A 15105-nucleotide genomic window follows, 5' to 3' on the forward strand; every position below is an offset into this window, starting at 1 on the left:
CTAAAATACGGCCCTTAATTAATCTGAAATTTGCTAAATCAAAGTCGAGTGGTCTCTAACTCCACAAGTTTTAATCTTAAATTCGTCAAACATGATCAATGTAATCCAGACCTTTAAAAACTCGCATATTTTGTGACAAAATGGCACTAACTTATTTCAAATAAACGTCTTGCAATTTGGCTCTTTGTGTTAAACATATGAGAGGCTATTCGGTAGACAAAAGTAATGACTATTGACCATTTTATTGGCTTAAAACCCTTTTAATGTATTGATCTTTTTGTGATTGAAGTAAGGGGCTGACATCATGCGAACCACAAATGGTTGCGACAGTGCACTATATCTCACCACATTTGGAGTCCTAAGCTCCAGTCAGCCAGACATAGCAGTTCTGGAAGAAATCTTTTATGCAGGTAACAGAACATTGAGCAGATGTATTGGCGGTTGGCGGGCGAGCGCGTCCAGAGCAGTGTCCGCTCTCTAATTCAAATACTTTTCATCCGATCTTCACCAAACTTGGTCAGAAGTTGTATCTAGAAATATCTAGGTTAAGTTCGAATATGGGTCATGCTGGGACAAAAACTAGGTAACGGGGTCACTTAATGCATTTCAATGATTAAGCCTGGTGTCCGCATTGTAATTGAAGTAGTTTTCACCAGATCTTCACCAAACTTGATCAGAAGCTGTATCTACACAATATCTAGGTCAAGTTCGAATATGGATCATGCCAGGTCAAAAACTAGGTCACGGGGTCACCTAGTGCATTTCAAGGATTAAGAATGGTGTCCGCTCTGTAATTGAAGTAGTTTTCATCCGATCTTCACCAAACTTGGTCAGAAATTGTATCTTGACAATATCTAGGACAAGTTAGAATATGGGTCATGCCAGGTCAAAAACTAGGTCACGGGGTAACTCAGTGCATTTCAAGGATTTAGCATGGTGTCCGCTTTCTAATTGAAATAGTTTTCATCCGATCTTCGCCAAATTTGATCAGATGTTGTGTCGAAATGATATCTAGATCAAGTTCAAATATGGGTCATGCCAGGTCAAAAACTAGGATACGAGGTCACTTAGTGCATTTCCAGAATTAAGCATGGTGTCCGCTCTCCATTGAAGCAGTTTTCATCCAATCGTTTCCAAATTTGGTCAGAAGTTGTGTCTATATGATATGTAGGTCAAGTTCAAATATAGGTCATGGTAAAGTTATCAAGTTGTCTAAAACCTTCAAACGGGAGTATCTTGTGACATTTTGGCACTCTTAAGTAAATTGGTATAAAGTAAATATCAATGAATTACTTACAATTTATGTATAAATCGTCAGAGGTATGTAAAATACAGTTAGCTCTTTATGCCAAAAATAAACATTTGATTTTAATTTTAGAAAATTATCATGAATACAAGTAGAACAAATATGTTCAACATGTTTGTTTATAAAGTTCTAAAAATGCTTTTTTAATGGCTTTTTTTTTTTGCAAATGAATATGTGCGGTGCTCTGGGACAACGGGGCCTACTGCATGTGTGCAAAGTATTTTCCCTGATAAGCTTTTGCGGTCAACACCAGCTAATCAGGGAAGACATTTTCACCCTCAATTGCAATTGCATTTTCTCTAAAAAGATACCTCCTTTTAACATAAAATACCACCAAAACACAGACACATCTTTGACAACACTTTGCGCACATGCATTAAACCCCGTTTTCACAGAGCGAGGCTTCTGTGAATCTAGATCTGTGATCTCCAGGTTGTGATGTGAATACGGCCAATTATTCGGGCTATACTCCTCCTCACAGGGCGGCAGGGCAGGGACACATGCAGATCATACAGCTCCTTCTCAAACATTGGGAGTTGGTAATATAGCCTGCCCACGGTTTCAAACATGGAACCTTCAGCATCCATTTCATTGGTTTCATGAATTGTACTAATAATTATAAATTATGTACATTTGAATATTCAGCCCGGCCTTGAGGAAATGGGGATTATTGCATGTGCCTTAAGTGTTGTCCCAGATTAGCCTGTACAGTCTACCTAGATTATTTTTTTGTTTCTAACAGACTCTGTAGCGCCGTTGAATGTCGCATCGCTGTCATATGTCGCAAGCTACGAGATTTATCGCAACCTTGACGATAAATGTCGCAAGGAACGATACATGTCGGAAATCCTACTGACGATATATGTCGCAACTTAAACGATTAATGTCGCAACAAGTACAACTACCGATATAAGTCGCAACATTAACGTTAAATGACGCACTCCTTTGTAAGTCATGTTAAAAATGAAAAGTTGAAGTAAAAATGTCTTAAATTTAAGGTTAGATCTAGATTACCCGACGAGGTTCTGTGGGCCGACTTTTATCACAATGGTCAGTTTTTAGTTAGTATTTTAATAAATTTGCATTAAGTCTTATTCCCAGGGTTGCGAGAGAATTTAAATGTTTTACTTGCATACATTAAGTTAACCCTTAAATTTGATGTAGTGTCATTTTAATGCATTGGCGGTTAGTTATTTAACCACGATTTAAAGTGGTTTTGGACAATTATTTTTATATCCTGAGGAAATGTAGATTTGTTATAAGTTTTCACAAAATTAAATATTCAAAGCAAGTCGCAATATTGAGCTTACCAGGATATTTTTTTAATTAAAAAAAACTTGTATGATTTTTTGTTCGATTATTTATGCGTGAAAAACGCATGGGTAATAATACACGTATTATAAAATTGTTACCATGCGCTTTTTATAGAAATATTAACTACTAAATTTACAAGATCAGAGTTTTTTAGAACGTACAATACTAGTTCACAAAGAAATTCAATACATTGACACCAAACGTTAGTCTATGTAGTAATACGCATCTCGTGTCGCGTCAGGTATTCAGAATCACAGCACTCCTTCCGAATTGCAATAATGGTAGTATTTTGTCTCATCAACCTTGTAATAGCATTGGACAGGCTTTACCATTTTTGGTTTTTCATTCCACATTTATTGCACGTCAATTTACTTGTCAGGGACGACACTTTCCGCTTTTATGACATTTTTCATTTAAATAAAGTCTCTTTTTAGCAAAAAATCTAGTTTAGGCGAAAAGTGTCGTCCCTGATTAGCCTGTGCGGACTGCACAGGCTAATCTGGGGCGACACTTGACGCACATGCATTAAGCCCAGATTTCACAGAACAAGACACATTTGATAAATGACAGTCAATTCTCTTCATTATGTAACAAGTTGCATGATGATAAATCCCATTTGGTTGCCAAATAATACAATGAGGCATTAACAAAACACCTGAGCTAATAATAAAATGTTAAGGCTTGTACTTTGCATTCTGCTTTCCTTTCATAGCATGGAACTGCCCAAATATGGATATGTTTGACAGATAAATAGATATGGTACATGTATACCAGTAAAAAACTTAAAGTCATTACATGCACATGTGCTGATAACCTTCCTATTAGGCAAGATACAACTAAATCATAATAATTGCCAATATATACACAAAGTGAAACTTCAGCTTCACAATAAGGAGAGAAACCAAATTATACCATGTGGTTTTTATACGGAATACCGTTAGGGCAATTGTGGTTACACATTAAAATCCAGAGGGCGACAATGTGATAGTACGATGGCGACAATGCGACAACGTGATAGTACGATGGCGACAATGTGATACTCTAATCATACTTTCGCCATCGTATCATCGCATTGTCGCCATCGTACTATTGCATTGTGGCCATCGTACTATCGCGTTGTTGTACTGTCGTCATCATATTATTGTATTGTCGCCATCGTACTATCGCACTGTCTCCATCGCATTGTCGCACTGTCGTCATCGTATTATTGCACAATCGCATTGTTGCTATCGAACTATCGCACTGAAGCCATCGTATTGTCGCACTGTCGTCATTGTATAATCGTACTATCGCATTGTCGCCATCGTACTATTGCACCATCGCCATGGTAATGTCGCACTGTCGTAATTGTATTATCGTACCATCGCAATATCGCCATCGTACTATCGGCTTATGTACTGTCGTCATCGTATTATCGTATTGTGGCCATCGTACTATCACACTGTCGTCATTGCATTGTCGCATTGTCGTCATCGTATTATTGCACTATTGCATTGTCGCCATCATCCTATCGCACCGTCGCCATCGCATTGTCGCACTGTCGTCATCGTATTATTGCACTATCGCATTGTCGCAATCTTACTATCACACTGTCGCCATCGTATTGTCGCACTGTCGTCACTGTATTATGACACTATCACAATATTGCATCGTTGCCATCATTCTATTGCACCATCGCCATCGCATTGTTGCACTGTCACCATCATACTATCGCATTGTTGCCATCATACTATCGCATTGTCGCCATTGTACTATCGCATTGTCACCATTGTACTATCGCACTATCGCATTGTCCCCCTCTGGATTTTAATGTGTAATCACGATGGCCCTAACCGTATTCCAAACCTTTATCTATGGCAATAAATCAATTAAAAAACAGTAAGACACAAAGTATACAACAATAAAATAAACTTGGGATCACCACCTCAGAACAGTCAATTCAAAGCACCAGGGTTTAAACCAGTTTTAAGGAGCCCCAAGCCTCACATTCACAACACCTGTAAGAGCAATAATTACTTAGCAATCAACTAGAATACAGTTGAATAAAATTATCCTTTAACTACTCAAGTTACAAACCAGAGCACACGACTTCTAACTTTTTGAAGCAAAATGAAAACAAGAGATTGCCAAGCAATATGGTCCCCTACCGGTGAAACTCCACTATTGTCGGTATTTTTTTACATTTGTTGCCATAGCAACCACAATTTTTGACGTAGGAACAAAATGAATTGACGTGCATAATCTCCATATTACCATCTGTTCATTTTTCAAGTTTAATGAAAAAATATGAAGGACTTTTTAAGTTATCGCAGGATCCAGAAAAGTGTGACGGACTGAAGGACTGACACACAGAGCTCAAACCATAAGTCCCCTCCGATTTCACTGGTACGGGACAATAAAACAAAACAAGTATCAACTTCACCATATCTTTGATAACAAGAGCTGTGTTGGGGAAACACAATGCCCCCCTACTGCGCCGCTTTGAAGCCGCATGGCAGCTATTTTAGAAAAAAATGACTTTGACCTTGAAGGATGACCTTGACCTTTCACCACTCAAAATACGCAGCTCCATGAGATACACATGCATGCCAAATATCAAGTTGCTATCTTCAATATTGCAAAAGTAATGACGAAGGTTAAAGTTTTGGGACAGACACACAGACACACACATACAATGACAGACAGACAGGCCAAAACAATATACCCCTGATCATTGGAGGGCATAAAAAGCTTTAGAGACATAGCATCATATAGTTTAACAATCTGGGCTCGTATTCATCAACCCATTCTTAGACTTAAAAATAAAGAATAGACATAAAACCAGGAAAAATGCGGTCAGTGTTTGCATATATACAAGCCTCCACTGGTGAACATGGCATCAACAAAATGTTCTACATGAAGAATGATATTGATGGAGGTGTTCAATGCCGTGTTTGTCTCAAAATTCAAGCAATTTTTAAATATATCAATTTAAATCATATTCTTTAGTCTTAGACAATGCAGAAAGGAGCGGCAACAATGTTTGTGAAAGGGAAAATTACACAGCTCGGTTTTGTATGCCTATCTTTATCTGCATACAGTTGTACATATTCAAAAGTAACAGAGGTTTAAAAATCTTTTAGCTAATAGTAATCAAAATAGTTAAATATTGTTAAAACCATGTTTCGTATTCTGAAAACCTTTAGTTTAAACCTATTAATTTTAGCTCGATTGCATCAAAAGCTGAACGCTTATATAAACGCTCTCGAGTCCGTTTCCTGGGCCTAGAACCAGTACTTGGTGTCTTTGGTGGAGATCTAAAGAACGCTCCCACGGTGGGGTTCGAACCCATGACCTCCTGGTCGCTAGGCGGACACCATATCCATTACACGATGGCAACCTTAAAAAACTTTTGTTAGGCAAGAGAAAACAAAAGATTTATACTGTGAATTTATTTCGTGTCTTTGGCATGAAATTTGGTTGGACGTAAGGGTTGTTGAACATTTGATTTTGTGGTTGAGTGCACCCACAAAAACTGGTTTCAGAACAATAATATTGGTTTCAAATTAATTGGTCATAGTTATAGTCTTTATAGTAGCAAGGATAAATTGTTAATCAGAACTAGCTGTTAATGGTTTCATTTCCGTTGAAGGGGAAACCACAATTTCTGTGTCAGCGCTACTCGGAGGGTTTTTAATAAACTTTTTCACCAGGAAGAAAATGAGCAAAAACGTTCCAAAGCAAAGGAAGCATTCCGTCAATAAAACGAAAACAAAAGCCAGCGGGTTGATATGTTGCATCAAGTTACCAACTATTAAAGGATTGATAAGCAGTCCAGACGACGCAGCTACCAGAAACATGGAGGATATTTTTCCAGTCACTTTCAAAATGCTTTCTTCGGTCCAAGTGAAAATGCACGGGAAAATCACGGACATTGAAAAACCAGCCAAGGGAATGAAGATCCATACGCCGATTTCTGTTAATGTGACACTACATACCGTGAAAGCTATGAACGCCAGTATCAGGAAAACCAGATAAGAGCACAAAAGTTGCACAGGCCGAAAGAATGTAATTAAGAAAATTCCCAAAAATCGTCCAATGGAGAATCCCACCCAGTGTAAGCTCGTCGCAAAACTACTAATACCTTTATCCCATTTGAGATAATTTACGCAAAAGGTTGCTAGGAAACCAGAGAATGTGTCTTCCACAGCGCAATACAGTAGCATCATAAGTGAAAGTAAGATACACAAAAAGGCTTTTAGTCCCAGAGATAGCTTGTCAGGTCGTTTCTGGTTGAGTCTTGGAGCGACCATGTCTCTAGTCGTCTTTGAACACTTTTTGCGAACAAACATCATCAAGAATGGAATTCCTCCTGATAAAGCGATGAACAGCGAGATGAGGTACGAATTATGGATGCTTGTTTTACCGTACACTGTTGTAGTCCCTGAAAATGACATTATTGATCAATTTGTACATCTTTAGTCAATACTTTTGTAACATCATATTATAATTATTTAAATAGAACATTATAATTCTAATAATTCTGCATTCATTAGATTATTGAAATAATATATAATTATATTTCATTATATAATCATAGTTCATACACAGCTATTTCTTTTCTCTAATTGGAAAATTATGGTATCATACCATTTGGAAAACTAAGCACGAAAAACCCTGACATTTTCAGAGTGGAAATTATGGGTCTTTATAATTGCTTCGTATAAATTGCACCAACTAATTCAAATATTTATTTACGTGCATTTTGGCTTTTAATGTTATAATGTTAAATGAGCTAAAAAAATTATTTTTTTTTTGGGGGGTGGGGGAGGTTGGGGGGGGGGGGGGGAAGGGATTCTGGGTAGGGGCGTGGGGTATTGTTTGGGTGGAATCCATTGTGGTATTCAGGTTAGTGTTGTTTTGTCAAAGTAATAATAAAATGAGATCATAAATAAAGAAGTTGTGGCAATTTAAGCAAAATGTTCAATTATCTAAGTGTAAAAGGGGCCATAATTATGTCAAAATGCTTGATACAGTGGTCTGCTCTTGTTTAAAAGTTGAGGTTAGTAAACAAGTATGCAACATATAGAAGCAATATGTCAAAGGATATAGGAAATATTTGGGGTAGTACGCAAACTTTAACATAGATTTATCAATAATATGCATCAAAGGATATAGGAAATATTTGGGGTAGTACGCAAACTTTAACATAGATTTATCAATAATATGCATATTCTAAGTATAAAAGGGGCAATAATTATGACAAAATGCTTGATAGAGTTGTCTGCTCTTGTTCATAGGTTGGGGTGATGTTGGTAAACAAGTATGCAAAATATGAAAGCAATATGTCAAGGGACAATGAAAGTAAATGGGGTAGTACGAAAACTTAAACATTTGCTGCATATTCTAAGTGGAAAAGGGGCCATAATTATGACAAAATGCTTGATAGAGTTGTCTGCTCTTGTTTATAGGTTGGGGTCATGTTGGTAAACAAGTATGCAAAATATGAAAGCAATATGTCAAGGGACAATGAAAATAATTGGGGTAGTACGAAAACTTTAACATTTGCAAGCTAACGCTAACGCCAACGCTAACTGAAACGCCGACACCGGGGTGAATAGGATAGCTCCACTATATAGTCGAGCTAAAAAGTGTCTTTTACATGCACATTTCATGGTGATGACAATTTTAACTTAATCATTTCAGAAATGTGAGAGAAGTTTGCTCCAAAAACTTATTTAAAAAAGGTTAACGCACCAGTCAAACGGAAGACATACCAACCAATGACAGCGAGACTCTAACAATAACAGCGTGACACTAACAATGACAGCGTGACTCTTAAATACACCCTGTTAAACTTTGTTTGCAGGGGTATAGTACAAACTTTATTTGCTTCTGTATCATTGTATTGGTGCAAGTATTACAGGAACAAAACAAATACAAACCGGTTGTATTGGCAGCCCCAGTTACGTTGAGCTCGCCAGTTACGTTGAGCTCAGAAATGACCTCAAATTTCTTGGAAAGGAATGGTTCTGTTACCAGAGGGGAAATAATTCCGCCAAATCCGAAACAGGCATGCAATGCCTGCATGTAGGGCCTCCCTTCAGCATCCCATATTGAAACCATATCTGCATTGCCACCTATGCAGTTGAAAACAAAAAAGTTTTCTCAATAACTGATTTTTAGACTTCATAAAATCTAAATCTGCATTGCCACATAGGAAGCTGAAAACAAAAAGTTTTTTCAATGACTGCTTTTTAGACTTTATAAAATCTAAATCTGCATTGCCACATAGGAAGTTGAAAACAAAAAAGTTTTCTCAATAACTGATTTTTAGACTTAATAAAATCTAAATCTGCGTTGCCACCTAGGAAGTTGAAAAAAAAAGTTTTCTCAATGACTGATTTTTAGAATTTATAAAATCTAAATCTGCATTGCCACATTGGAAGTTGAAAACAAAAAGTTTTCTCAATGACTGATTTTTAGAATTTATAAAATCTAAATCTGCGTGGCCACCTAGGAAGTTGAAAACAAAAAGTTTGTTCAATAACTGATTTCTAAAATTTATAAAACTAACAGAAACAGTATACTGTTTTTACTAATCCAGGACAAATTCTGTCAAATCTGGACAGCGAGACAAACAGTCGAAAAGCGAGACTGTCCCGCGAAAGTTGGGATGTATGGCATGTAATTAATTCGTCTCTAAAATACTTTTTCCCTTAATGTTTGTGGACAGCGAAACCCATGCAAAAAGCTCCAGGAGGTTTAAAAAGCCTTAAACATGACACCAATCAACTATAATTACAGGGATTGTAAACCACTTTTTTCACATGGTTAAACCACTTCGTTCTCTAAAAATTGTTTTTCATCGCAACTCTGGGGACCTGCCATAAATACAAGGGAAAAAAAATTACATTTGTAATTTCACTTGCCATAATTATTATTAGCCGAACTCTGCGAAAACAGGGCTAAATGTATGTGCTTAAATTGTCATCCCAGATTAGCCTGTGCAGTCTGCACAGGCTCATCAGGGACGACCATTTCCACTTTTGTGGAAGTTTTGTTCAAGGAAAGTCTCTTCTGAACAAAATTCAAGTCAGGGCATAAAGTGACGTCACTGATTAGCCTGTGTGGGCTGCACAGTCTAATCTGGAACAATATTTTGAGCAAATTGATTTAGTCTCGTTTTACCAGGGGGAGGCACTGATAGTATGATTGACATCAACAGAAACACAATAATCAAGATGTGTTTGTGAAACACTATGTACCCCCATATATTTGACATTTGACCTTGAAGGATGACCTTGACCTTTCACCACTCGAAATGTGCAGCTCCATGAGATACACATGCATGCCAAATATCAAGTTGCTATCTTCAATATTGCAAAGGTTATGGCCAATGTTAAAGTTTGACTCAAACAAACCAACAAACAGACAGGGCAAAAACAATATGTCCCCCAGTATAGACTAGGGGACATAAAAATAAAGCTTTCCAATTACACAGGCTAATTGATTGCACAAAAGTAAAATGGCCACCATGTTCTGTATAATTTGCTAGTTTTTTTGGTTAAATACGGTATTACAGTATGATTGACTTCAACACAAACAAGCCAGAGTCCAGGCCTCAAGCGCCAAGTCCTGCCAAAATACGTATAAATATTAAAGTATCATTTGACTTCTACAAAAACATACCCGGTACCTCAGTGTGTTTTTTGGTCAAATTACAGCCCCATTCCGTATCACAAAGTATATGTGTTTCCCAATTAGCCTAGCATTTCCAATCCCGCCTCCTCTTTTTACATCCCTTTTTTGAAAGAAATCTCAACATTTAGTTCATCACCAATTCAGCTGTATAAGTTATACCTTGGTAGATGTATGATTGAAAAAAAAATTCATTATCAATTTCAAGTATTTTTCAGCAAAAACGAACAAAAAATGTAACAATTTAAGTCAAAACAACATAATTTTTCTCAATCCAAAGAGTCCCGGCCCCATTCCCAAAATGGTGAAAAAACACACACTACACCTGTGTCCAGACCCCCGGCTCCAAGTCCTGCCAAGAAACGCATGGACAGCATCAAGGGGAAGCTCTCGCAGTAGGGCACGAATCCAGTTGACAATCCCATGAGGAAACAGGACAGGGCTATCAGCATAAGCTTGTCAAATCTGTCGTAGAGGATCCCTAGAGCCACAACAAGTTAAATTTAATTAAAGTGACATTAGACGCATCTAACAGTATATGCTATGTTTATAGGTGTCTGTCGCAATCATTGCTTATTTTTGGTGTTTTCACTTCATAAACACTTTCATTTGTTAATGAAGCATCAACATACTAAATCAATATCCCAGAAAGAGAAAAATCATGCATTTGAATATCAACCCTACTTAAGTTTAACAACTGATCATGCATGAACGATGTGAAACTAAATTTAGTTTTAGTGCAGATTCGTTCATAGGACACAAAGACACAATTTTGTTTTACGGATCATTTTAATTTCCTGCAACAATATCTATTCATACACCACACGAACACTTACTCCGATCCTAATAAAAAGACAGTACCGCTCGGCTTAGAGGACTGGGACAGTCATGTATAATATTGAATATAATATATTTTTTTTATAAACAACTGGTAGCAAGATGAATTGCAGATAATTGGCCAGTTACCCTATTTAACAACCCATTTAACCTGTTCATTCTTTTCAGCTCAATTCAACAGTGAAAAATGACCATAATTTCACTTTAAGCCGCATTCTAGGAATACTGGGCTTACGGTAATGCTTGTGCAAAAAGTGCTCCTCTCCCGCTTTCTTAGAATTTGTGTTTGAAAGAAGTCTCTTCTAAACAAAAATCCAGTCTAAGCGGAAAGGGTTATACCAGATAAGCCTGTGCTGACTGCATATTAAGCCCCAATTGTCCAGAAGGCAGCTCTATAAAAATTAACTTTCTTAAAATCGGTAACAAGAGAAACGAACTTACACATAATACAGCAAGTTAAACAAGAGCACCACATAGCGGGTGCCAATGCTCGGCTGCGGGTGCAGTTTTGAATACATGAAAGCTTGTCAGATGTTTTATATTAGAGGTCACAGTGACCTTGACCTTTGACTTAGTGACCCAAAAATGGGTGCAGGTACATATGTATTTTCAAAGTTGTAGGTGGTAGCACTTAGATTTTAGAGCCATTGTTAAGGTTTTAGAACAACGCAGACGGCGGACGAGCTGGCTATGTTAATACTTCGGGTTTTCTCTGAAAACAGCCGAGGTGAAAAAACACGACGTCCGAGATGGCCCTAGATTGCTAACATGCGTAATGGGAAAAGGCCAGTTTTACCCCAGTTATTTATTGTAGTGTTTACAAATTAGTTTTGCGCATGGGCAGTTTTTACTCAAGGGGCCTGATTTTAACTTGGTAGAGGACTACTATAAAATGTCACAAACTAAATATGTAATGTCCAAAATCCTTATAGTTTGAGAGTAGATTTTTAAAGTTATTTGTTACAGAAGTGTATATAACTTTGTTGATCCTGGGGTGTGGCCAGTTTTTAGCCCAGGGGCACCATTCAAACTTACTTAATAGAGGGCCTCAATCTGATAAAACATTCCAAACAAGACTATTGCCAAGCAATATATGTCCCCTACTGGCTCCAATATTTTCAGAAATAAAAATATTATTATTATTTATTTGATTTTTGGCATAGAAACCAGAATTTTTGACATAGGAACAAAATAAAATGACGTGCATAATGTCCTTATTGCAATCTATCCATGTTTCAAGTTTCATGAAAAAAATATTAAGAACTTCTAAAGTTATCGCAGGATCCAGAAAGGTGTGCCGAAAGACTGATAGACACACAGAGCGCAAACCATAAGTCCCCTCTGGTGAAACCGGTAGGGGACAATAAATTGGTCAGGGACTTGTTGTTTCAGAGTAGAACATAAGTCTCTTTAATTCATGTGACCCCTGGTAGATGGGCATTTTTGAACCCAGGGGCATGATTAGAAAATGTTTGGTACTATACGATGCAACACACCAATTATAAAATCCCTAAACCTTTTGGTTTCAGATTAAAGTTTTTAAGTTTTCGTTTTAAAAATCGATTTTAAGCCCAATTGAACTACATATGCAGCAGATCTACTATTTTAACAACTTTGAAAGAGGATCACTGACAAATAGTTACTGGAAACTTACCTAAACAAATGCTCTGTGGATTAGAGGGTTATGAAGATTGAATGTAAAATTCAAGGACGACTGATTTTTGAGGACCTACAACAGTCTAAAGATGGACACAAAAGCTCACTCTTTGAATTGCACAGGTGACCTTAACCCTTCGCCTCTCAGAAACGCATTTTGACTATTTTGTAGTCCATTAGAAAATTAAATTAAATATCTTTCTTAGAACATTGAAATTCAAAAGACTTCATATCAAAACTAAAAATACCTTTTAGCAGCAAACAGCATAAAACCTTAGCAGACTGCGAGTTACTTGCAGGCTGTTCTGGTTTTATGCTGTTTGCAATAGCCATGTTCACCTTTCTTTTGAGAGGGAAAGGGACTGGTTAAAAACATATAATGTGTAGGAAAGTGGGTGGCATGCGTAACTAGCTATCCCAAAAAGAAATCTTAATCGCTTACAACACTTTCACATTCAATATAGAGTCTACTGATCATGGAATGCAAAACTAAAGTATCTCACTAAGAAATGTTAAGTACTGATGACCAGTTTGACACTCACATCTAGGGCCTGCAGGTTCAATGTCAGTACTCAATAATTTCTGTAGCCAAATTAACCTTTTAATGTCTGAATTCTTATTATTTTGGATATTTTGAGGGTGAGTACGAAGAGAACCTTGTAGCCAAATGGAAATTTCTTGAGCAATATCTCGATATTTGTAGCCAATTGGCTCGTTTGGTGAATGGCACAGCAAGTCCTGAATGTAGAACTAGAGAACAGAAATTTGACATAGAAATGTTGAGCAACTAGCAACAGTTTTACATACAAACCTATGTTAAACAGTTTGAGCGTAGAACATTAGAGTATCTAGCCTGAAAATACTGAGCATTTAGTTTTCCATTTAACTCTCACATTCTGCCTTCAGATAAAATTATTGAATTTCAGTACTGCTGCTTTGCACTAATACTTCCTTGAAAATTGTAGAGCAAATATACCCATCAATTTATTATCACCCACAGTAACAGCCACTGTTCCCATACTCCCGCAAAAAATACTATTATTAGACAAAATTAGAGACTCAAAACATATATACCCCCAACAATAGAGCCAAGCAAGTATCCCATGGAACAGATAGTAAACAGCCAGGACGCTGACTCCAGGTCTTCATTAACAATCTGCCGTAGGTCTGTAAACGATGGCCCCATTTGTCCTAGAATCCATCCCTGCAGAGTAGCAAAAACAGTTGGGATGCTGAGCCTCGCTGTGTGAAAACAGAGTTTAATGTTTGTGCAAAAAGTGTCATCCCAGATTAGCCTGTGCAGTCCACAAAGGCTAACCAGGGATGACACTCTCCGCTTTTAGGATATTTTTCATTTAAAGAAAGTCTATTTTTAGTTGAATCCAATAAAGGAGGAAAGTGTCAACCTCAGCTGATTAGCCTGTAAGAACGGCACAGGCTAATCTGTTACGACACTTTACGCACATGCATTATATGCCTTATACAGAGCGAGACTCAACATTTATGTATTCATTAAAAGCTAAAAGCTGTAACAGCAAAGTCAGAGACAGCTGATAAGTGCTTTTGGCATTAAAATGGGGTCAACTTTTGTAGCCCAATATTTGCCTTGTAATAAAAATGATTCTGTTATTTGAGTATGAGCTGTGATGACCCTAGAGTGTCGCGGATGAAAAGGTCACACATCCAAAACCATTGAACTCTCAATGAATGTTTCATCCCTGACAACCAAGACAACAAGAGCTGTCAGAGGACAGGGCCCTCGACTATTCGAGTGCTTGACAGTATAACGTAAGCCATCATGGGGAAATTGTTCATATTCAATAAGGTAAAGGTAATATAGTCATATTCTAACTGGAAGAGGACCATAGTTAAAACATAATGATCGCTTATGTTTTAAAGAAGTGGTACATTATAGGCGATTCTGAGTTCAGGTATATTTTCCACAATCTATTGAACATTTGTAAAGACATAAAACAAACTAATAAGATTATATTTCAAGTTTGATAGCAATAGCTTGGGTGGGATGGTTGGACGGTCTTTCAAAAATAAAATTATAACAAGGGCTGTTTGTAAAACATGCATGCCCCCCAAATGGGCTGTCAGTTGTAGTGGCAGCCATTGTGTGAATATGTTTTTTGTCACTGTAACCTTGACCTTTGACCTAGTGACCTGAAAATCAATAGGGGTCATCTGCCAGTCATGATCAATATACCTATGAAGTTTCATGATCGTAGGCGTAAGCTTTCTTGAGTTATCATCAGGAAACCATTTTACTGTGTCGAGTCACCATGACCTTGACCTTTGACCTAGTG

The 15105-nt window shown here is 37.3% G+C and overlaps 1 protein-coding gene across 8 annotated transcripts in view; it reads right to left on the minus strand.

Annotated features, from left to right (window-relative positions):
• Positions 1-15105, minus strand: part of LOC127856547 (sodium-dependent glucose transporter 1-like) — a 139904-nt gene that overhangs the window by 31587 nt on the left and 93212 nt on the right. For 5 of the 8 annotated variants that reach the window (XM_052392829.1, XM_052392826.1, XM_052392824.1 and 2 more), the window contains 4 exons: positions 13868-13997; positions 10626-10781; positions 8545-8739; positions 6037-7043 (listed from right to left, as the gene is read on the minus strand). In XM_052392829.1, coding sequence (XP_052248789.1) covers positions 6211-7043; positions 8545-8739; positions 10626-10781; positions 13868-13979 — 1296 coding nt within the window. In that variant the 5' untranslated portion in view covers positions 13980-13997 and the 3' untranslated portion in view covers positions 6037-6210. Of the gene's footprint in view, positions 1-3275; positions 7044-8544; positions 8740-10625; positions 10782-13867; positions 13998-15105 lie in introns of those variants that run through there. The other 3 variants (XR_008038119.1, XR_008038117.1, XR_008038118.1) reach the window with 3 other exon arrangements.

The sequence above is a fragment of the Dreissena polymorpha genome, chromosome 13 (assembly GCF_020536995.1).
Source record: "Dreissena polymorpha isolate Duluth1 chromosome 13, UMN_Dpol_1.0, whole genome shotgun sequence".
Taxonomy (NCBI): Eukaryota; Metazoa; Mollusca; class Bivalvia; order Myida; family Dreissenidae; genus Dreissena; species Dreissena polymorpha.